The 23,856-nt window shown below is 45.2% G+C and overlaps 1 protein-coding gene across 1 annotated transcript in view; it reads left to right on the top strand.

Moving 5' to 3' along the window:
• The window catches only part of myo6a (myosin VIa), a 150,289-nt gene that overhangs the window by 46,766 nt on the left and 79,667 nt on the right, over positions 1-23,856 (top strand). Inside the window, 2 exon segments of the mRNA XM_069657761.1 lie at positions 4,668-4,848; positions 9,824-9,968. Coding sequence (XP_069513862.1) covers positions 4,668-4,848; positions 9,824-9,968 — 326 coding nt within the window.

Here is a 23,856-nt window from a genome sequence, read left to right on the forward strand (position 1 = left end):
ACCCCCCGTGCTGCGACCTCTCACTGGGAGTAAACGCGGTGTAATGGCTCTGAAATTAAACCTAAAAAGCAGAATGTGCTTTAATTGAGGTCCTAAGTGTCGAGTTGAAGCAGTAAATTTCACCCTGATGCTTCAGGAGATTGAAATGGGATTGTGAGATCAGTTTAGTGGCCTCTCCACAGGCCAGTTCACTGTGAGAAATAGACTGTAAAACTCACTGGTGCTTTAACACATTTTATTTATTCACTTTCTTTTTTAGAAACTTAGATTTCAGAATAAATCCTCAGAAGAAATAAATACTAACAGGTCTGTTTCTATCCTTTATTACAGACAGTTCCCTCCTACGTCCATCATACTTCCTTTCTTCTATTCTAACCCCCTACTTTATAATTCCTCTTTTCTACATGTCTTATTACAGGGAAATTAACCTTTTTAGATAAACCAAACTCCCTTTACATTATACCAACTTTATATTGTGACCTATAGGGATAAATAACCTGAAACATCCTGCACGATTTGTTAAAATCTTTGTGTTTGATAAAAACATCTTCCCATTGAATATCTGCACACAGATCACATATGTGTCTTCAGAGTAAACACAGGTATTTATTTTAAAGAAGCAACAACCAGGGACAATAAGATTATAGAGAGTTTAAAAGAAGGAGAACAGTTACACAAAGGTAGACGAGCTCTGCCTTATTATTCATTACGCGAGCCTGAGAGGTGAAATTGAAAAGGTGTCGACTGTGGAGACATACAGAGACGCAACAAAGCAGCTAAAAGAGAAACACAGTAATTAATCCCTTTTGAAGAACCAACCAAACAAACAAACAAACAAACAAACAGACCGCAGAGACACATTGATTCCACGTCCTTTGTTGGGATCATCTCAGCTCTTAGCATGTGAATGGGAGTCTTCTTTTTGCACCGAGAAGCGCACAAAGAGATGGGTATTAGACAGAAGTTTGGCCTCAGAGAAGTTTGGTTTTGTAAAGTCCCTTTTTTCATTACTGCAGAAAAATGAGCCTGCAGAACCTCGTATGAAATCTAATTTGCAAACAATCCTCCGCTTTGTGCCTTAACTCACTCTCACAAGGAGGCAAGAGCTGGCACCCGAACAGCTCGGGTAATATTTGATCAGAGAGAGGAACCCTGTGTTCACTGTGAAGGGGAATTATGGTGTTTTTAAACCTCGACCCTATTTCTTCCTATTTTGGGTCTAATCTAATATTAGTTAGAGAAGGATTTGGAGTTGCTCCAGTAGATTCTTTCAGCCTGCAGCCGGGAAAAAGGCTGTAATGGCTGCACAAAGTACTCTGAAATTTTCTGTCTGTGTGTCTGACAACATGACAGAAAGGATCCCTACAGAGATAGACCTTTTTGTTACAGAGGAAGATGATTGTTTTAACCACAAACAGACATTACATCGCTCTCTGCAAACACACTAGACTCCATTCAGAAAACCAGTAATTTTACCTTGTAGACCACGAGAGCTGCTGCACCTCTATTGGTTAGTTTTTTGTGTGATTGTGTGACTTTGGTGTTTTAGATAGTTGGTTCCATTTTAACACAATATTTGTTTAAGACAAAATAAAACACACAAAAAGTAGCTAATCTGGGCAGCTGTAGACTGAAAACTACCGTGTTCATCAGGCTTAAATCACTGTTTTTGTCAATGGAGTCTGGTGTCTTTGAAGAGAGCTGTTTCTGGTTAACAAAAAGGTCTATCTCTGTAGGGATCCTGTCTGTAATGTTGTCACACACTTAAAATAACAATCTGAGCCAAACAAAAACTTTTAGTGCACTTTGATCGGGAACATAAACCCGCTGGGGTTTTGTAGAACCATTACTGCCTGTTTTCTGGCCACAGATTGAAGAGATCTACTGGAGTTATTCCAAAACCTTTTTGCAACTGTTAGTCATATAAACCGCAAAAATACCAGGACTTCCCTTTTAAAGCTGACTCAGATTAAGGTAGGATTAAGTAAGCTTAAACTTTAGAGAAAAGGTGCACACTCGCCCTACAACCGGATGCTTCAGGTTAGAAAACACAAATGCACTAAAGTATCAAATGTAGATCTGTTCCCACAGGTGTAGTCGTAGGTGCTTTGCTTTTACCCCTTATAAATAAAGTGATGTGCTGTATGTCTCCTCACTGCTCCGTCTCGTGTCAAACAGGACGACCAGGTGATTTAGTTCTTCTTCTTTAAATCTTGACTCTGATGTGAACCTTGGGAAGCCTTCCTGCTGGGTGCAGAGCTCTCTGAGTGTCTTCAGCTTTAATGCATGTTGATGTTTTATGTTGTGAGTGCACAGTATGGTTTCCTCCTTTCCTCTGCTGTGTAGAGCTTAGAGCGTTTCAGTCGAGCTGAAGTCTCTTACTGTTGCTTCGGTGTATCTCAGAATGTCACAGTGCAGGGCTTTCAATCCCAAACAGGTCGATTCAGATCGGCTTGTTTCAATAAGCCGCAGAAAAGAAAGTGCTGATTTGAAATGTGAGAGTCTCCTCATGTATCAATGTTCATATTTTATGTTCTAGGAAATGAGCTCTTCACAAGATTGAATGTTTATTAGTTTAAAATCCACTTTATTGGTAACTTTGCATTATTGCTTTTTGTCAGCAGCCTCACCAGATCAGAGAGTGTTCGTTTATTACAGTTTAAGGAAGATGGTTGCTCTTCATTTGAAAGGATCTTGAGCGCCTAAAGTCTGTAAGCTCCAAAATTCCTCAAGAAGCTTTTGTGTTTATTTATTTTGGACTGAGTGTCACAGTTTTCTCTATAAACCAGCTGATACATGAGCAGTCTGACGGCCAGATATCCTCCATTTAACCCTTAAAACTCTGCAGCGACGTGCAGAGCCCACACTGGCATGTTTGCTTATTAAGTTGGAGTATCTTAAAATGATTCGTATCCCTTAAATCTCTACAACCTCAAGGATTCATAACTTATATCTCTATCACGGTTTTTATTTTTAGCTTAATTTAAACTGCACACAACTATATCTCATGACCGGGTGTTGGCCGCCGCCTGCTGTCCCTCAATGTCACAACGTTTTATTACACACATAACATAGAGTAATAACGTAAACGAACACATACAGGTCCAATACACACGCTTTAAAATCTAAAGTTTGTGATCAGCCGACAATAGTTGAATATATATTTCATATTGATTAACTGAAGTGTAGCGCAGCTCGCTAAAGTAAAGAAATGCTCCTTCTTACAATATTAAAGCATCATTTATGTTTTTGGTCACTAGGGGGCAGAAAAACATCCGAACAAGCTCGGAAGAAAAAATAATGTATGCAGATTTCTGAGATCATGAAGTCATAAATGTGCGAGAAACAAAAACTAGTTAAATCGTGAAACCTTTCTGAGCCACGCCTCGCATCACGAACAAACCACATCAACAACCTGAGACACGATTAGCACCAGGTCAGAGCCTTAGATGCAGGTGTTGGAAATATAATGAAGAATCTGAATATGTGGTAATAGAAGAGAGATAAAATAGAAGCTTTAATTACCCTCTTAAAATCAGCATGTGATTAAAACACTTCATGATGCAGTAAATGTCTCAGCAGTCTGACCTTCTCTGTGTTCTTCTTCTTCTCCTCACTCCCCCTCCTTCCCTTTGAATCCTTTCCTCACGTTGTTATCCTCTAAATAAACTCATTGTACTTCACAGAGGCTACATTTCCAGGTGTCTTAATGCAGTTTATCGGCTCTTATTTCTCTCTGACTGCCATCCTTCCTTCCTGACCACAAACCAAACTGCTCAGAAAGCCGTTGAGCTGCTTCTGATGTGACTGTAAATAAAATCAGCATCCTCTAAAGTGGTTGTTTGATTCCTCCGAGCTTTGCTTTGCAGCGAGTGTTACCTTCCTGCTGTTGATTTACTCCAGTTGACTTCATGAGCTCCAATGAAAAGGCCAAATGAAAATCCAATGAGAACCTGATTAAATAGTGGAACCAACTAAGCAGCAGAATTCATTCTCGACTTAATTCGATCACAGGGGACGCCGAGCGCTTGGCAGCTAGTTTAGCCTGCGGTTATCATCAGACTGTGACATTCTGGAGTGGGTTACTCAGACGTGTGCTTGTGTTTCTCTCTTCACCGTCTCTTCCTTCTCTCTGCTGCAGATTGAGTTATTTTACTCTGCTTTTCACACTTCTTTTGTGCAGTATGTTCAAGGCAAACAGAGAGATGTGTGTGCATAATGTCTGTAGTTCTGGGTTACTGAATTAAGATGTTAAATTAAACAACTCAGAAAATAATTGGAGGCTCAGGGTCAGTCGGTTTTCAAAGATTGGTACACAAGGCCACACTCTTTAGCTCGAAATATTCCAACTTTTTTTCATTGACCTGACTTTCAATGAAAAGGATGCACACTAAAAAGGTGGTGAGGCAGGTAAACACCTGAAGGAGAAAGGAATGAAGGTCAGTTGTTTGCAAGGAGAAATTAAAGAAAGGTCAGTTGGAAGGAGGTAAAGAAACGAAGGATAAAAGGAAAGATTACACAAAGTTCAAAGGCCAGAACGAATGCACAAAGTAGCCGTTAAGCTAGTACGCTAAGGGGAATGAAGCTGTGTAAATAGATTATATGTAGAAATGCAGCTGGAAGTATCAGCAGGAAGGTAACAAACCGTCTGCCCTCTTGTTTCTCAGCACGTGAAGTCGGGCCCTCTGAAGGACCCGCTGCTGGACGACCACGGCGACTTCAACAGGATGTCTGTGGCCATGAAGAAGATCGGCCTGGACGACACGGAGAAGCTGGACCTGTTCAGGGTGGTGGCCGGCGTGCTGCACCTCGGAAACATCGACTTCGAGGAGGCTGGAAGCACATCAGGTGAGCTGCAGCGGGATGTCTGTAATAAACTACGACCGGATCACAGCCGGGACGATGTTCAGTACGACACGCCCTCTCGTGATACTGCTTTAGTTTATGATTGTCTTGCAATAGCCTATATCAATAATCGCTGTATCGTGATATTAGTGTTATTGTTGGCCGCAAGTCGTATCGCGTATGGTCTGCTGTGAGTTCCCCTGCGTTTCCCAGCCCTTACCAGTTCATCTACTGAAGCTAAGCTCCTGAAATCCTCCCCCCGCCCCGCCTCCACCTGCCGTCCCATCCGAACTCAGAGACCACAGGTGTGATGTGGAGGAACTTTATCATCGGCTCGGTTCAGCCCGCAGCGCTCTGTGATTGCATTCGCTCCGTATCAGAACCCATCCATCTCTCCGGCTTTTCGGCTCCTAAACGGCGCCGCTTTGGATCCTCAGAGGCGGCTGCCATTTTGATCTCATCCCTCAAGACTCTGCAGTGTGATTGATCGCAGTAATATTCAGCCTCAGTCTCACTTCAGACTCATTGTGGTCAAAGATGAATGGTTGTATAATGTGGGACTTGGTTGCCTGGCAGGTGTCATCCTTTGTCTTTTATTAGCAATTAAAGCCCAGGGGACTCGTGACAGGAAATGTCTCTGACGCTTAAATTAGTGTTCTCACTCTGAGGAAATTCATTAAATTATGTCATTAACATGCAATAATTACTCAAGCGATATTGTTAAGTATTATATTCCAACATTTCAAACAGCGTGGCGTCTCAGATGCTCCACCTCGCCTCAGTTTTCACAGCACTTTACTCTAAACTCCTTCAGGGCGGCTCAGTCTCCATAAAAATCAACTAATCCGTTTCAACTTCCAAAGTGAAGTTCCTCTGCTCGAGGTTCCTCCCCGTCGTTTTGTGCCTCCGCGGGAAGAAGGGGGAGCCCGGCAGGGGGCCTATTAAATGGACTGGTTCTCTCAGCAGGGGGCGTTCATGGCGCGTGTCTTACAGCAAGTGGGAAGAACGTGTTCAGGCAGAGGAGCGGGCATCGAGCTTTACAGATTACATAGAGGGCTCTTTAGGGGCGGATTTTATGGAGCTCGTTATAAATAAAGATTATTTATTTGTCTTTGGTGCAACCAGAAGAGCTTTTCTTAGCCGGGAACATTAAGTTAAATCATTTCAAGCACAAATATAGACCTGTTTAAAGTCATGTTTCACAGAGCTGAAAATACAGCCTTTTATAAACAGCTGGTATCGAAGAACAATACAGAGCTGATGGATGGACTGATTGGAAACACTGACCTGTGACAGAGAATCAATCAGGGCCGAGTGGAGAAGATGATTGATAAAAAGACGAGAGAGAGAGAGAAGAGCAGGTAAAGATGTAGAAACATCTGGAGAAGAGTCGTCTGTGGCTCGAAGAGCAGATTAATAACTTCACACTTCGGTTTGGTTTCTTGTCTTTAAGGCGTTTTTAGTCCGAGGTCAGCAGCAGTCTGACCTCTAGAACAAGTCGATGCCGAGTACAGAGAGGAACACATTTACATATTTGTGGTGTAAAAACATTGATTGCTGACAATTTGCTCACTTTGAATAACGTTGCACTCTGTGTCAGCACTGTGTTTTTGTTGCTCGTTATCGTCTCTTTGTGATAATTCACCTGGAACCAACATCTCTAATACAGCCCTTCCTAGTGGCAGACGTATTGCTGTAACATCTACTGTTCTGAAGAAGAAGAACAAACGAGTAGATGTTTGACGGGTTATAATTCATGGTTTCTTGGAGGGTCAGCACCTCCAAGTCAGAGGCCATGGCTCTCTGCTGGAAAATGGTGGATTGCTCCCTCCAGGTGGGCCAGGTGAGTCTCTGCCTCCAGCGAAGGAGTTCAAGCATCTCGTGGTCTTGTTCACAGTGAGGGGAAAACGGATCGTGAGATTGATAGACGGGTTGGTGCAGCATCAGCAGTATTCCGGGCGTTGTGCCAGACGGTCTTGGTTAGGCTTGGGACAAAATATCGATACGGAATAATATCGCCATCCTGACTTATCGTAGAATCGTTGTATCGTGATATTATCGTTATCGTGGGCCATGGATCGTGTATCGTGTCATTTTATGAGTTTCCCTGCGATTCCCACCCTGATTGTGGTGAAGAGGGAGCTGAGCCTGAAGGCGAAGCTCTCAATTAACCAGTCGATCTACGTTCCAGCCCTCACCATGAGCTTTGGGTAGCAACTGAAACAATGAGATACAAGCGGTCAAGATGAGTCTCCTCTGCAGGGTGTCTTTGCTCGGCCTTAGAGAGAGGGTGAGGAGCTCAGACATACGGTGGTTCAGGCATCTGATCAGGATGCCTCCTGGGCGCCTCCATGTGGAGGTTTTCTGGGCATGTCCAACTAGGAGGAGACCCCGAGCAGACCCAGAGCTCGCTGGAGGGATTATATATCCCACCTGGTCTGGGAACGCCTCGGGATCCCCCTAGGAGGAGCTGGAAAATGTGGCTAAGGAGAGGAACGTCTGGGTCACCTCGCTTAGTGTGATGCCACCACGACCCGACCCCGGATAAGCGGAGGAGAATGAATGTATGGATAAATGATGCTACTGTTATGGTCGTACTTGTCAATACCCTTTATCTTATCACAGCTCGTATCCAACACTTCCTGCGTCTCCAGCTCCTTTGCCGACATTAAGAGAGGATTGATTTGCACACTTATCTCTGTATAGTTTCTGTCCATAGCTTTATCTTGGAAAACTTACTCCTCCCATCCTTTCATACACTATGTATCTGAACGTACTGCAGACTTGGACGTCTAACCGATCTGGATGACCCTGTCTGAGTTCGTTGTCATATTTGTCTTCCCATAAGTCTCACGACCTTTGAACTGACAGTCAGAACTTCCCCTCAGCTCGAACTTCTCTCAGAGCAAACTGAAGAAATCTATCAGCACAGGCAGAAATAATGAAGCTTAATTAAGTAGGACTTAGGTTTGAGTCCCTGGCTCTAATGTATACTTGGAGCATCTCCTTCCACCGGGTCTTCATTCAGTCCAGACATTGATTTAATATTAGCTTAGCTTAGCTTTCAGGGGCTATCGATTGTTGGCATTGATCAGGGGAGACTTCTAATGTCGAGTGTCGCTCTGGTGCTGGTTAGAGGAGTTCATATTTTACCGTCACCTCTGGTTAGCTGCTGCTGCCCTCAACATGCCAAACTTAACATGCAAACTTCCCTGTTTGACAGATTCCCCTCTGTGTCTGCTCCACTCTTCTCCTCAGCCCTCCCAGCTCCTCTCCGTCTTTGTTCATCCCTCTCCTGCTCAGCTGGCATCACGTGGGTGTGTTACTCCCACCGGCTCCGTACATAACGAGCGCTGAGTGTCGCCCTCACCTTTAAGAAGGGCGCACGTAGACCCGCTTGTCAATTTCTCATCATGGAAGTGCACATTGTAGCAGAAATGTGGGGGATTTAAAAGATTACTTCCTCATTCATATTTTACACCCACTTAATCTTTTGGCACGTTGTGGGAGTTTTTCTCCGGCGTAGATCAAAGAGAGACAACCAGGTCAGGGCTTCAAACCTGAGAGCAGCCGAGCTCTCTGCGACTTACACGACTTCTAAAGACCTTCTCCCTGAGAGACGTCTCTGATAAAGTTCAGCCTACATCTTAACAAACATCACTTGCATGAATCAACTCTGCTTTGCATCTATAAAAGCTGAGGTTTGCAAACTTCCTTCCCTTTGAACTTTTGAACTGTATTCAGATCCGTTTACATTCTGCAAAGTCAAACGGATGTTTAGAAAACGAGAGCTTGAACTCAAATCCTGTTCATTTGTTGAAACCTTGAAGTTACACATCATCAAGGAGGGGTCTCTCTCCTGTTTCCCCTCGAGAAGTTTCTTCCATATTTTCCCCGTTAAAGCGTTTTGGGGTGTTTTTTCTCACCCATCGAGGGTCAGAGGGGTCAGAGGGGTCAGAGGGTGTCGTAGAAATTATTTTATATCCATGGACAGTCAAAGATTGTGATTCTTGATCTCCAGACATTAATGTGCATTTTCATCAGAAAACTTCAAGGACCAGTTTGCTGATTTTCAACCTCAGTCCTATCACGCTCTTAAGGGGAGCTAATGACATTCTGGTGGAAAAAAACATGCTGTTTCACTCTGTGCCTTTGGAGGACGCTATCTGCTTCTCCAATGGACCCTGGAAAACCTCCGCAAGACTACGTAAAACACGTCATCTGGCGGAGGCCAGGGAGCTTGCTAAATACACTTCCTCAACCGAGGACGCGGCCTCCGATGTCATGTCTCGTTCAGAATCGTCAGGTTGGAAATGTCGACTTTAGACCGGCAGTGCAAACGGTTGTATTTCACTCCAGCGTCTCTCGCTGGGCCGTTTCTTTCAGAGGGAGGGGCGCAATGCACGCTGGGAGTTGTAGGAATGTAGAATGGGTGAAACCACGAGCTGTTTGTACGACTTTCTCCACAGCTGTGGCGCCAATTTCAAATATTATTGCTTCTATTGATGACAGAGAACACCAGCTCTGAGGCCTTTTCCAGGGGAGAACTGCTCCTTTAAATATTTCCAATATGTTTTGGCAAAAAACAAAACAAAACAACAATTTGAACTTATTTTGGTTCGTGGCTGGAAAGTGGCAAATAAAACACAGCTGATGTTAGGCCAAAAATCTAATATGAAATATGAACAGATTTTTATTCATCGGCACCTGCGGCAGCTGTGGCCGGAGGCCTTGTGACTTTGGTGTCTGTTGATGGATCGCTGCGTCTGTTCCTACATTCTTATTCCTCTGACTCTGGTGAACTCGACGGCTCAGGGAATTTCTTTAGAACAAAAGGCTGAAGGCTCACCTTCAGAAAACATGTTGAGTCCCGGTTCAGACGTAGTGCGTCTTTCTGTGTGGAGAGACCTCCTCCTCAAACAGCCTCTCGGTCCTGACGGTGTGGGCGCTAATGTCTGCCCTGCTCTTTGTCTTCCAGGCGGCTGTACCATCAAGAACCAGTCGAGTCAGACGCTGGAGCACTGTGCCGAGCTGCTGGGCCTGGAGGAGGAGGACCTGAGGGTCAGCCTCACCTCCAGGGTCATGCTCACGACAGCAGGGGGCGCCAAAGGAACAGTCATCAAGTAAGAGGCCTGAATTTACACACACACACACACACACACACACACACACACACACACACACACACACACACAAACACACGCACACACACACACACACACACACACACGCACACACGCACACACACACAAACACACACACGTTCAGAAACATTAACAAATTCAGTAAAGGGAGCAATGAGAGATTTGTAAGCGGAGCACAGTGAGGCCTGAGAGATGGATTCTTGTGTGATTGTTATCCTGTGAATCTAAAACACGTCAACTTATTAGCACTGCAAAGAGGTCTGATCTGCAGGGGTGCATATAGGCATAAGTAAGCTCTACACACACACACACACACACACACAGACACACACAGACACACACACACACACGCACACACACGGACAGACTCTCTGTAGAGCAGATGGTTGATGTATTTGTTGCCTCGTTATCACCGTCCAGAGAGACAAACACTTAGAGCTGACATCAGGATGTACAGTGAGCTGAAAGGAGGCTCCGAGGAGCAGCCGAGGAGCAGCAGAGGAGCAGCCGAGGAGTCTGAAGAAGCTGACTGACTCTGCTCCTCGTCTTCAGCCTCTTTTCCACTGGTCAAAAAACCTGCTAACACTCGGCTTTATTGCTTAATGGGAAAGGTTACAATCAGCATTCAGACCCGGGTCACATGACTCTGCAGTAGACCCGGGTAACTATCGCCTCGGCTCCGATCAGCATTGATGGGAACACAAAACCTGTGTCGACACGCTAATCTCCGTCCCCTTTCTGGCGCGATGCTATGCTCCGTTGGTAACTTCTGCGACTCCTCGTCATCTCAGCTACAAATTCCGCCCGTCTCTGTCCGAGCAGCGCTCGAATATCGTTCCAGATGTGTCGGCGCTGAGTTTGATAAACAGACGGGATGAATAATAGATACAATAAAGACCTAACCACCGTAACATCTTCACTGGTTACTAACCCTGTCTCCGGTACATTTGTGACGTGAGACGATGACGCAGCAGAAAAGAGAGCGACAGGAGGATACTTCACTGGTGATGGGAGACAATCGGCAGTCATAAGCGGGTCTGAAAAACCTGCGTCAACGTGCTACATGTAGGTTGGAAAGACAGAAAGACAGAAAGACGAACATAAACATCACTTCTGAATGTTCCTGTAAACTGTTATGAATGAATAAAGTGATGAGCCATCTCGACTCTCAGTAAAACATCTGCACGCACTTATAATCCCAGAGAGGTGACTGAAAATCATTGAAGGTTTCTGTTCTAGTGTTTTTATATTTTTATACCTCAGTTTGTTGTTTCCTACATTTCCCAGAAGGCTTTGTGAAACTCCAAGTGAAGGTGGTGAGTGTGTGGAGTGTATAAACAGAGGGGTTAGTTTATGAGCTCACTCACAGTGTCACATAAAGGAGGCTGCTGTTGATGGAGAAAGTCTTTTCATTATTTAGATGGTTAAATGTCGTATTTCTGTAACGTTTATTTTCTGCACGTTGAAGATCTAAACATTGTTCCAAAGACTTTTCTGGATTTATTTTTCTTGCATAGGACGATCTGATTGAAAGTACTGTCACATGCACGATTGTGTTTTCTTTATTATAGTAGTTTCCTTGAAAATAACGGTACGATTGGTGCTTATTACTGTGCAGAGAAAGTTCCTACACTGGTGGGTGTTAAAATCCTTTGAGCCTGTTTTGCTGCCAAAACTGGTCATTTTTTCCTGCTGGTGTTCACCAGATATCCAGTCAGATGTCCCGCAGAGACATGAGCACTTTCAAAGAACTGTGGCACGTTAAAGAAAATCTTTATGTACTCTTATAAAGGCTGCCGCGTCTGTGTCCAACTTTGTGAATATTTTTTGCATTTTTAAAGCCAAATAAATAATCTATGAAAAATACAGCACATGAGATTACACTGAATGACTGTATAGCGGCACATCCGCAGCACAGGTAGACTGCGCGGTGTCACAGTCCGTGCGGTGAGGAAACAGTCTCCACGTCGTCTCTAAATGTTTGACTCCTTCTCCCCTGTAAGTGATTTTCTGCAGCCTATATATCTATTTATTTCACAGAGCCACAGACCAACTGGGAGGAAACATTCGATTTCCATTTTAACACGATATATTTATTTTTTTGCAAAGGCAGCAACATTTCTGTGAGCTTAATAGTGTGGCTATTTTAAGGATGGAGTTAGGGAAGTTGCAGCGTAAACACATCTGCAGGTCCTTTGGGATGGAAACACCACGAGGACCGGAGAGGGTGTCACAAACCCCCCCCCCGCGAGGAGAGTTTAGGGCGCGGCCGAATGAGCAGTTTATACGGCTGATACGGAGCAGGAAGTTAAATCACCTTAACCTTCAGAGCTGCACACTGTCCCCACAGTATGTCTCCAGACCAGGTGTTAATGAACTCTACATAAGAGCGTCATGGTTCAATTCAACAGACCTTTATATCAGATTAGGAAAACTTTATTGATCCTCGCTGCAGGAAATTAATTTGTTACAGCAGCTCAGAGTCGGAGCAGAGGACGGACTCATCGAGGGATGTATTTGTGAAACAGTTTCTTATTCTGAGGAAGATTCCCTCCTCACAGCAGAGCTCGGGGCCTGTCGCCTTTCTCTCACCACACTCTGAAGTGATGATAATTCTTTATGGTCAGTGTCTGAAACTTTTGCTGCAGCTCCGTTTGCACATTAAAAAATGAAGACAATAAACAATAGTTTGACATTTCAGTTACACAGAGTTCGAGGCCTCTCCCAGTACTTTTGATGTGGGATTAAGCTCCTCTATTCTTAAAGTTATAATCTCTAAGATCTTTGTTTCGTTCTCTTTGGCGGCACCTGTGGCGATAAACGGTAATTGCGGGAGCACACTTGTAACTCTTGATTTTCCTGGCTGACGGTCGCTTTCCTTTTCAGACTGTTTGCTTCATCTGAGCGTCGAGTTTGTTTCTTCTTCTTTGGATTTTCACTTCTTGTTGAAGTTGTATCTGTAGTCATCCATCTTTTCTTTGTTTGTTCAGCCATAGTAGATTACTGTTTACTCGCAACACTGGCAGAGAGCGGAGAAGCAGCCGCTTAGCTCCGCCTACCCTCTCTGGCAGACCAACCACTGCTGGCTGATGGAAAACGCGTCACTAACTGGGCGCCGCCACAGACACCCAGCCCATAATAATACTATATACTGCAAACACAAAGGCTTTCATCAGTGGGCCATCGGCTCAGTCACCATGTGTCACCTCAGGCAGAGAGAGAGAGAGACTTACAGACATTTATTTACATGAAAATCTTCCAGATTATTTCTTTAATGAGGCACCAAGTCATCTGAATGTCACCACTTGTTGAGCATAAATACTCAAACAACCAAACGGACCCTGAAGTTACTCATCAATGTTGCCGAGCTTTATAAACAGGACTTTAGAGCCTCTGAGTGAAGCTGCCTTTACTCCTGCTCCACTAATGTTTGTATCACCTCACGGATCCCTCTGGTTTTGGCAGTGTTTGTTTTCTGATGACAAAAGCTGCGAAAACAATATGAATTTTAAAAGGAACAGAATCAAAAACAATGAAAATATCTCAAATAGTCAAAATTACCCATGAACCATTGTGTCACAAGGCTTCATTATCCTCCTCAGTGCCTCGGAAAGCGAGGGACTTCCTGTTTACATGCTCTGTTACTGAAGGTGACCTTTATGGTCTGCAGTGGAATTATCCTACAAACAACATCCTCCTGTAATCTTATTTATGTCCCCTGTTAGAGAAGGGAGGTAAATAAAAGCTCAATCTATCTGAACAGGAGCGACGTGATTTATCTGTCAGACTGTCACAGGTCTGAGAGAAGGACGCGAGCTGCTGTAAGGGCTGCAGCTTGTGTACATACATTAACATTCTCTCCAGTTACTGATCACACCACATGCTATACTGTGAGAGCCCCATTTACATTTACTGTGTTTAATTAAATGTGACAATTAGCATGTCGGAGCACGTATGGTCTCTCCTGCTGCCGAAGGAAACACTCGACACACGCGCAGATCTAACGCTCCAGGGTTTGATTGATTTCAGGAATGCACCCGCTGTCCTTTCGCCCGCGTCACGTCATGTTTTTAAATGTTCTAATGAAGACGACAAGCTCTTGGAAATGAGCTCAAGTGGCTAACTTAATTTATGATTTACGTTAGATGCATTGACTTTAGTTTGCAGGCTGCACTTCCTGCATCACCTGTAGGCTAATCTGTGTTTCTGCAAAAAGATGCAGGATCTGTAGGAGCAGGACCGGATTAAGGTACAGTGTTCTGCTTTCTATCACCGCTGGTTGAGAGATTGCATGAAGGCTGATGTTTGCCACATACAGGCCTGGACAGTAAAGGCACCACTAATGGTGTCTCCTTCCTCTCTATGACTGCAGGCTCTTTGCACCAAATGTGTCCGATCAGCACAGATATCAACACTTCTTCCTTTTACTCCTGCGGGCAGTTTCACTACGATGGACTCTGACAAAGGCTTAGATCAACGTAGCAGTCAGACGCATCAAATAAAATCATTAGCTGCACGACACTCTAAGTAGGATCCATTTGCCATGAATTCTGGGTAATTTAAGTCTTTTTTCAAATAAAAAAGAAACATGGCTGACCGAGTAAGTGGGTCAGTTCTTTAGCTGTGTCCCAATCCAGAGGCTGCATCCTTCAAAGGACGTATCTGAAGGCTGATTACGTCACAGCGGCGTGTCGAAGGCTCCTTCAGATGTGGTCAACAAATGCGTCGTCCTTTTCCCGGGTCTCGATGGATCCACCGGTGCGTCCTTTGTGGCCCGACGAATCCCGAGATTCATTGCGCGCCAATTCAGATGAGATGGTGGACTCTTACGCGGCCGAGGAACACACGTCAATTCACTTCAACTCAATCAAATAGTTCGCCATACAAATATTAAACAGTGAAAGGGGCCTAAATGAATTGAAGTAAAATAAGTTATGTGACATTAGTTATGCTAGCTAGTTAGCCAGCTGGCTACATGTTGCTAGGCGACATGAGCAGCACTTTGTGACACAAGGTTAAGGGCGGGAACAGATGGTGACGTAAACAGGAAATCCTCCGTAGACCAGACCGGCTCATTTCAGTTCAGCCTCAGCGGCCTACGCATCCTTAGAAGCTCGTGTCCTTCGAAGGATGCATCCCCTGAATTGACGCAAAGCTTTTGTAACCCACTGAGCTAAATGGTGAATCACACACCTGCTACACATCATTATCATCGACATTCGGCTCAAAGCACCGCAGAGCATCACATCACACAGCTGCCTGCACGGCTGCAGACTTTGATCTTGTTTATATTCTGATAGAAGTCGTTCTCTTTGCTGACTTCCTGTAACTGAAGAGCTTGTGAAGGCATTACCGATAAACCAGGCGGATGCCAACACGACTTACACCCCGCAAACGGGCTCGAAACTCGAAATCTGAGCTACCGGAGAGCTTCAACACAAACCACAATAACAAACTAAAGTCACAAAACCGAGCACGCTGACGTGTGCATGGGAAGGGGAGAAAAATCAGGAACTGAGCGCCTGGGCGTGTGATTCCCTTCTCCCTCCTCTCCTTCTCCTCTGGCCTCCTCTTATTCTCCTTCTGATGAGGAGGCGGCCTGATTATTATCAGGTGCTCAGCTGGCACCTAAACAGGTAGAGGGAAAGCCAGAGAGGGAGAGAGAGGGCAAAAGAGTGGGGGAGGAGAAACAGGAAAAACACCAACGACACCACGCCTACAGTCGGCGTGTATTAAGACGCGTTCACGAGCAGCCGGCACGTAACACTTTGTATGTTTTCAGTGCTTTCTCATTATCCTCATCAGGACCAGGTCTCTGTCCTCCCGATAATCCTGCACGTGAGTCATTTAAGGTGGCGGCAATTTAGCTGTAGGCTGTCAACATCAGCAGAGACAAACCGCTGGCTTTTGTATCATTTATCTTCAGCTCTGCGTTTCATCAGAGTCCATCACCGGCCTCGTTCTTCCCTCGCCTTGATGCATCTCTGTAAACGGAGATATTTCTTTCCTGTTTGCTGCATGGAGGCGAGTGTTCCATCTTTACCTTTCGCTCGATACTTTCCGGGTAAGATGTCATCAGTTCAGCTCATTTTGATACAAAGAGTGCTCAAAATGAAGACGTATAGAAAGATATAGAAACTTGTGAGCATGTGTGCCTCCAGATGTGGTCAGACACACAACATATTTACACCTTGCATTAACCTTGAGTTTTCCAGATACTGCGTCAGGATGCAGTTTATATTCTAATAACATGTTAAAGGGGGCTTTTGGCGAAAGGCTTAAACAAACTGGAAGGCATAACTGAAGCGTCTAAAACCCGACCTGCAGCCCGGGCCGCTCACAGCCTCGCCCGTCTGCTCCAGCTTTAGATGTGAACCTGTGAAGCGTTTCAGAGGAGGCGTCGAGCTGAGCATTTCATCATTTTTACGGCTCAGTGATCAACACCAAGGGAGAGCTCCAGGTATTAAAGGGAACTCCGGGCTCAGAGAGTGAACAGAGACCTAAACAAACCCCCCCCCCCCCCCCAGACCCCGCTGCTCTGTCATGGAGGGTTCAGCTCAGTTAATAACTTAATCCTGAGAGTGATGAAGAAGATGAGACCGGAGGGCAGAGACACAAACACTGAACGGCGGGCAGACGGGAGAAATAAGACGACAGTCAGACCCAGACCAGCCGGGAGGCTGTTAACTGGGTTTAGTTCGACCCACCAGAGTTCAAGTGAGGACGAAGCTGAGTGACAGAGCTGCAGAAACACACGAGTCATACACAATGAAAGTAGAGAAAAGCAATAAAAGTCACTTTGTTTTCTGAATGACTTAAAAAGCAGCAGAACACCACAAACAGCTCACTTCTGACCACGTCCGTCAGAGATACTTGGTGTGATCAGAGGTCATATAGGCCAGAAACGCTGACCCAAAGATGGTCGTGGAGTTGCCTGTTTAGCCTGGTGCTGAGTAACTCTCTAAAGGGAAAACTGTTAGTGCAAAAATGAAAGTGCAACACACAGGCTGTGTCTCAGACTGTCATCAAGTTTACTCGAACACACCATGAAGTAGTCAAGTAATACATCTGGAACGATGTTGGAGCGCTGCTCGGACGGAGACGGGCGGAGTTTGTAGCTGAGATGATGAGGAGTCGCAGAAGTTACTGACGGAGCATAGCATCACGCCGGAAAGGGGGCGGAGATTAGCGTGTCTACACGGATTTTGTGTTCCTATCAATGCCGATCGGAGTCGAGGCGATAATTACCCACGTCTACTGCAGAGTCAGGTGACCCGGGTCTGAATGCTGATTGTAACCTTTCCCACTAAGCTAAAAAGCCGACTCGTCTCCACCTCCTCTCATTGTCTAAAAATTAATCCTAAACCCCCCCCAGAGCGGGCGCTGCCATCTTGCTCATCTGTATCCAGAGCGTGTGCAGCAGAGATCGGCTGGTGGAGCCGCAGTATCCACGTCCCGCCCCTTCCTCTACCCGACACACACCTTCACCTTGTGTCCTTGGCGTGTTGGAGCCCTCAGGTGTCCTTGCCGTGTTGGAGCCCTCAGGTGGGCTCAGTCTGCAGCAGAACAGCTTCTTGTGTCGGTCTGAAGCAGATATTCATCTCATGGAAAGTTCAATGACTGTAGTGTTAGTGTTAGTTACGTCTCCTCTCGCCGTTCCTCCTCTACTCTGCTACTCGGGAACAGAACGCTGCAGGAGCCACATTTGTCAACACAGCTGCATTGCGTTCTCCTTAACACCAGTCTTGAAACCCCTCGGCAATTGTCTGTCAATGATTGAACCTCTCGGGATAAACACAAATACATCAGGATATCGGCTGTCCGAGCCGAGATTTCCTCTTCTGTTTGTTGGCCATTGTTTCGGTACACTGAGGAGACGTCTACGTTATCTGGACTCGGATGCAGAAACATGTTTAAAGAAAATAGTAAAAAGCTAAATAAGTATGTTATTGGTTGGGCTATCCACACGGCTCTGTAGGTAGAATAGGTGTTTTGTGTTTGGTAATGGCAGTCAGACAAAAGCAGCACTTTGTTTTATTATTCTGTATTTAATCGGTGGATGATAGACGTTCCTCGCCTTGTTTGAGTCTGCTGAGCATAAAGATATATTTCCAAGGAAACACCAGAGACAGTCAGACAAAGACAGACAGGCAGACAGACAGACAGTGACAGCCCCCTCAGGCCGGGTCCCTGCCTGCATTCAGCCTGAACCCAGTCTCTGTAAAGCCTGTGATTGTTGTGCTGGCAGCTCGGCCCCTGCACGCCATCTGAATGCCAAGCCGCTCGCCTCAATTTCAAACCTCCCACGCTAATGTTTATTTCTCCTCTTTCATCTGTGGAGCACAGAGCCGCGGCCGACGAATTAAAGGCTGCTTCCTCTCGTCGTCCGGCGCTCCGAGTGTCAGTCCACGCTGCCCTGCCTGTCAGTTAGTCTCTCTGCAAACTGACGCGTGTCTGACACATTCCCAATAACGCTTTGTCCCCCTGCTGACTGCTTTTATTCACTCCCTACTCCCAGATTAAACGGTGTACATCTGTAAGTCGTCATCACAGTCATTTGGTGTAAATGTGGCAAACAAACAGAGGCATCACTGGGAGGAGTGCCAGCCTGTAGCAGCATAAATAAAAGCCATGTATAACTACCAGGTGTTGGATTACTGATTGATAAACCTTTAGTGGATTAGTGCCAATTTAAAAAAGAAGAAAAACAAAGGAAGGAGCTCTTTGAAAGCCGCGTTTGTGTCACCCGAAGACGGCGCTGTTCTTCCAGAGCAAAGCGAGCCAGAGCTGTCAGAGTTTGTGCCGGAGCCAGATGGTGGGAGGAATGAAAAGCTGATGGGAAAAATCACTTCCAACATGTTTATTCTCTCCATTAAAGCCAAAAAGAAAAACCTTTCGACTGAGGAAGCAAAGGATCCTCTCCGCACAAAGAGGCAGCAGACTTTGTGGAGACGGCAGATGGTTGAAGGATGGAAAAAAAAGGTTTCCAGCATGTTCATCCCCTTCAGGGAGGAGGAGGCGGCCTGACAGGAAGCTGCACAATGAATTCAGGAGTGTTGTGGGAAATGCAGTCCTGATTTTCAGACACAACAGTCGTGGTGCCGATATGATTTAATCAAACACTTTGAAATGGATCCACCTGTCAAATTGAAGAACAAAAATGTAATTGAAATGCAGCTTAGCTTTAGTCATCTTTTATTTTTGTAAAACCTGGAGCATACATTACCCACAATCCAACACAGACAACAATGCAGTCCTAGACAACATTCAGGGGCTGCATCCTTCCAAGGACGTATTTGAAGGCTGATTGTGTCGCAGCGGCGCGATGAATGCACCATTGCTCCATCGGGTGCATCCGTCGCAGCCAAACGAATCCTTTGAATCCGAGATTCAGTGCGAGAGGTTGAACTCTTAAACAGCCAAGGACTACACTTTATAATGTGAACGTTTGTGGCTTCAACTCATTTGAATAGCAAGAGATACAAATATTAAAACACGAAAGGGGGCTTGATACTTTTACATTTTCTTTAAAATAGATTAATGTGACGTCAACTAGTTAGTTAGCTAGCTAGCTACCTATTGCTAACCGGAGCGGTGCTTTGTTACACAAGGGTAGCGATGGGAACAGCTGGTGGCGCAAACAGGAAATCCTCCATAGACCAGACCGTCTCATTTCAGTTCGGCCTTCCCGTCTACGCAGGCTACGATGACTTCATAGACCGCCTCTCTCGAAGGATGAAGCCCCTGAATTAACACACAGCTAATGTCTGTGTAAAAGATGGATGATGCGTCTACACCTCCTCTAATAAAAGTGAAGCTAATATCCTGCCGGAGCGGGCGCAGTATCGACGACCCGTCCCTTCCTCATCCCGATACACCTTTACCTTGTGTCCTTGGCGTGTTGGAGCCCTCAGGTGTCCTTGGCGTGTTGGAGCCCTCAGGTGGGCTCAGTCTGCAGCAGAGCAGCTTCTAGTGTCGGTCTGAAGCAGATATTCACGCATCTGGAAGTGGAATGGAAAGCCCCATTTGTCAACAGAGCTGTCAATCATGAGGCCACACCCCCTTTTTATAGCATCAAGTAACTAATTAAAAGTTGTCATAAAAATGAACACTGTGACATAAATCAGCATGATAAGAACTAACTATAATGACAGAAACCATGTTGGAGAAAAATGTATTTGACGTGTATTTTGATTTTACAGTTTGACTCATGTCCCATCTGTTAACATGGAGGAGGCGGGCTTTATGAGCTATACTGCAGCCAGGCAGCAGGGGGCGACAGAGAGGGTTTGGCTTCACTTTCAGGGAGCTGTGATGTCGGCCATCTTTTTAAACAGTCTATTGTCTGAGATTCTCATGTGTTATGCTAGTAGCGGCTAACTTGGCGACCCCAACAGATGTTTCCGGTCCCATCTGACCCTGACTCAAGTGACATCACTTGAGGACATTTATCAGACTCCTCCCTCTGAGGACATCTTACAGACCTTCTTGAGTTTGTGGAGTTCTCTGTAGTTTAATTTGCTCTCATGCTTTCATTATGTCGCTCTGGAGGACTGTGGCGTCCTCATTGTCGCTCTGAAGGCGGCTCTGTCTTTGCATCACCACCTCCTGTGTGCTGCCTTTCATAATGTTTTATATTCCTAACCCACTAAAAATATAAAACACATTATTTCCAGAGGGAATTACGCCCACGTAAGAGCCACCAGACAACAAGTGTTTACAGCAGAAGTTGTTAAAGCCGCCTGAACTGGTTGAGTCAGTGTTGCGTTATAACAAGAAGCGAGTGGTGACACAGCCCAATCCCTACAGCTTCTTATTTATATGAAAATTTCACAGATTATCGCTCTGATTTCACACTCTGTGAAAGCCGATAAAATGAGAGCAGTAGGTGAATTTGAGAGAGGCGTTGGGCTGGAGTCCTTCCAGCTGGATGCATCAGCCGAGCTGGTTATTTATTTGTCTGTGTTATGTAAGCAGGCGAGCAGACGGCTCTGTGTGCGGGGCTGAGAGAGGCTGAGCGGCAGGCAGGGAGAAGGGGGAAATCAAGAGCGAGGAGGGGGACGACGTGGGAGGGAGATTGGATTTAGACAGAGAAAGAATTAAAATTGGATATTTTTGTTTCCTTTATTTGTGTGTTATTTTCTGCTCTGTGTACTTTGGGTTACAGAAATTGAATTATGTGCTCTGACGGTAAAGCAAATTGAAAGTGAGTGAGTGTTTACAGGCACGTTAAAGTGTGTTGTGTGATTCACTGTGCAGCCTGATTCCTCACAGTAACCTGTTTCTGTGTGTGCAGGTGAGCTCACTGATTAAAGGAGAACTTGGGCCAGAAGAAGTTGATTGATTGATTCAGAAACAAAGTGCAACAAGTGGGGAAGAGATACGATGATACCAAGACATCAACAGTGTGATTTGCTGAGTATAGCGATAGAAGTTATTGTGATTTATCATCTTATTTAAATGCAAATTATGTCCCAGAAAGACACGAGTTTGTTCTTTTAAGGTAAAACTGATGCTGACACCGTTTTCATCTCACTTTTCTGGATTTTATTGCATGAAAATTTAACTGTCGAACTTACTGACACAGAAAAAAAAGTTTCAGTTAATTTATTGAACCTGGGATGTTAAGTAGGCCAGCTGTAGGTCTATTATATTTAAAAAAAACAACCAAAATAAGGAGCTCAGTGTGTCAGATCCCCCCGGCAGTCTAAACCTATAGCAGCATAACTCTGGGCTGGTCCCAGCCTGAGCCAGGCCTAACTATAAGCTTTACCACAGAGGAAAGTTTAACTCTTAAAAGAAGAGAGGGTGTCTGCCTCCCGGACCTTGACTGGTAGATTGTTCCAGAGGAGGGGGGCCTGGTAGTTGAAGGCTCTACCTCCAACACTACTCTTAGAGACTTTAGGTACCACAAGCAGGCCTGCATCCTGGGAGCGCAATGTTCTAGAGGGGTAATATGGCACTATGAGCTCTTTAAGACATGATGGTGCCTGACCATTAAGAGCTTTGTAGGTGAGAAGAAGGATTTTAATGATCTCTTCTCCTAGTTCTTGTCAGCACACGTGCTGCAGCATTTTATACCAGCCGAAGCGTCTTTAGAGACTTATTAGCGCAGCCTGATAATATAAAGTAACAAACAGAAGTAACGGATGCATGGACTGGTGTTCCTGCAGCGTTCTGCGACAGGATGTGTCTGATTTCTGCCTCGTGACGTAGGTGAAAAAAGGCTTTGGAAGGTGTTTGATGAGGGAGCTGAAGGACTCATCCTGATGGCTGGCAGCTTCCAGTAGGTGTAAACCAAGCGTTGTTTTTTAACCAGCCAAGGCAACAGCTCCTTAACAAGCGGGATAAGTAACTGTTGGTGTTTGGTAACTTATCTTTGGATCCTGCAAGAGAACGCTTTGCAACCAGCTCTTTCACTTTACCTGTGGAGGAGAGAAACTTTTTGAGCGACACCTTTTCTTCAAGGATACCTTCTACGCCCCGCTGTCTTTCAATTAAGGCGACCTTTTCGCTGTCTGGCCGCGAGCATGCACAAACAAGCAGCAAACACAAAGATGGATGTAGTTTCAAAACAAAAACAAAGTGGACTTACACAATGTTAAACTTGAGTAACACGTTGCTATTAATCTTTCTCTGCACAGACAAAACCCGGGATCGCTTTGAGTAGTGATTCATGAGTGTTGATGTCGTCTGGAGCGTCTGGCATTGGAGTTGACATTAGGCCTCTATATCGCCCAAAAGGTGACCTTTCTGCTTACACGATAACACCCTTTGTGCAAAATGTAGACAGTGTAAGTTACTGATGAAAGTAAGGGACATTAATGCGTCAATCCTTCAATGGTGAAACTTGAAGAAAGGAGGAGAGGAGTAACTTGAAAATGGAGGCGAAGAAAGAGAGAGCTGGAGGAGATGATGGCAAGAAAAATAAGTTCAGTCAGAAGAAGGGGAAAGGAGTGAGGATGGAGGGAGAGTCAGATAAAGTGAAGAAAAAGCCACAAGAAAAGATGGAAAAGAGTGACGGGAGAGGGAGGAGACGCCTGACAGTCAGGGTTATTCGGTGCTTAAACTCCGAAACATCTAACGTGAGTTTAATCTCAGCAGAGCGAGGGGACGGATGGAGAGAATGAGTGGGAGGGCAGAGAGAAAATGGGAGATGCCAATCACGGCGACCCCGCTTGGTGAGGTCAGCAGTTAACAGCTTGTGAGAGTTGGGGGGGGCGGGGAGGGGGATTAGTCCATCAACCCGGCGGCCAGACGAGCCATTAAACAAACCTGCAGAAACTTCTGCTGCCTCACCACGTCCGCTTGAATTCCACCCAGCACTCCTCCACCTTCATTTCATTCACAGGTCGGGATCGTTTTCTACCTTGAAGCTTCTTCTTCTGCCGTTTCTAAATGTCAGTCTATCACTGTCAAATCAATTGTGCGAGCGCGTACACCTCCGAGAGGGTGCAGGGTAAATCTGAGGGATCCTGAGGTAACAGACGAGTAGGAACACTTATTTTCTGCTGCACAAAAGGATCTAAAATTCAAACATATCGATGGATAAAACATCTTATACGGGGAGGATTAACATGTTTAAAGTGAGGGTTTAGTGTGAACACTATCAAATTTCAACCTGTCAACAAGTTGTGCTGTAATGTAGGGTTGCACAATATTATTGGCACGTTATTGGTATTGGTATCTGCAGATTATGGCTTTCTGCCGATATGCCTAAATGCTCGACGATTCCCTAAAACGCTTGACGTAATGCTACGACTTTAACTCCTGCCTGCACGAAGTTATCAACAATATACAGATAAAGACGAAACCGTCACAGAAACTCGAGCCAATGAACAGAAGTTCAACAACTTTCTTAACTAGC

This window comes from Semicossyphus pulcher, unplaced genomic scaffold (assembly GCF_022749685.1).
Source record: "Semicossyphus pulcher isolate SPU_LCO1_2020_fin unplaced genomic scaffold, fSemPul1.0.p SCAF_11, whole genome shotgun sequence".
NCBI classification, from domain to species: domain Eukaryota; kingdom Metazoa; phylum Chordata; class Actinopteri; order Labriformes; family Labridae; genus Semicossyphus; species Semicossyphus pulcher.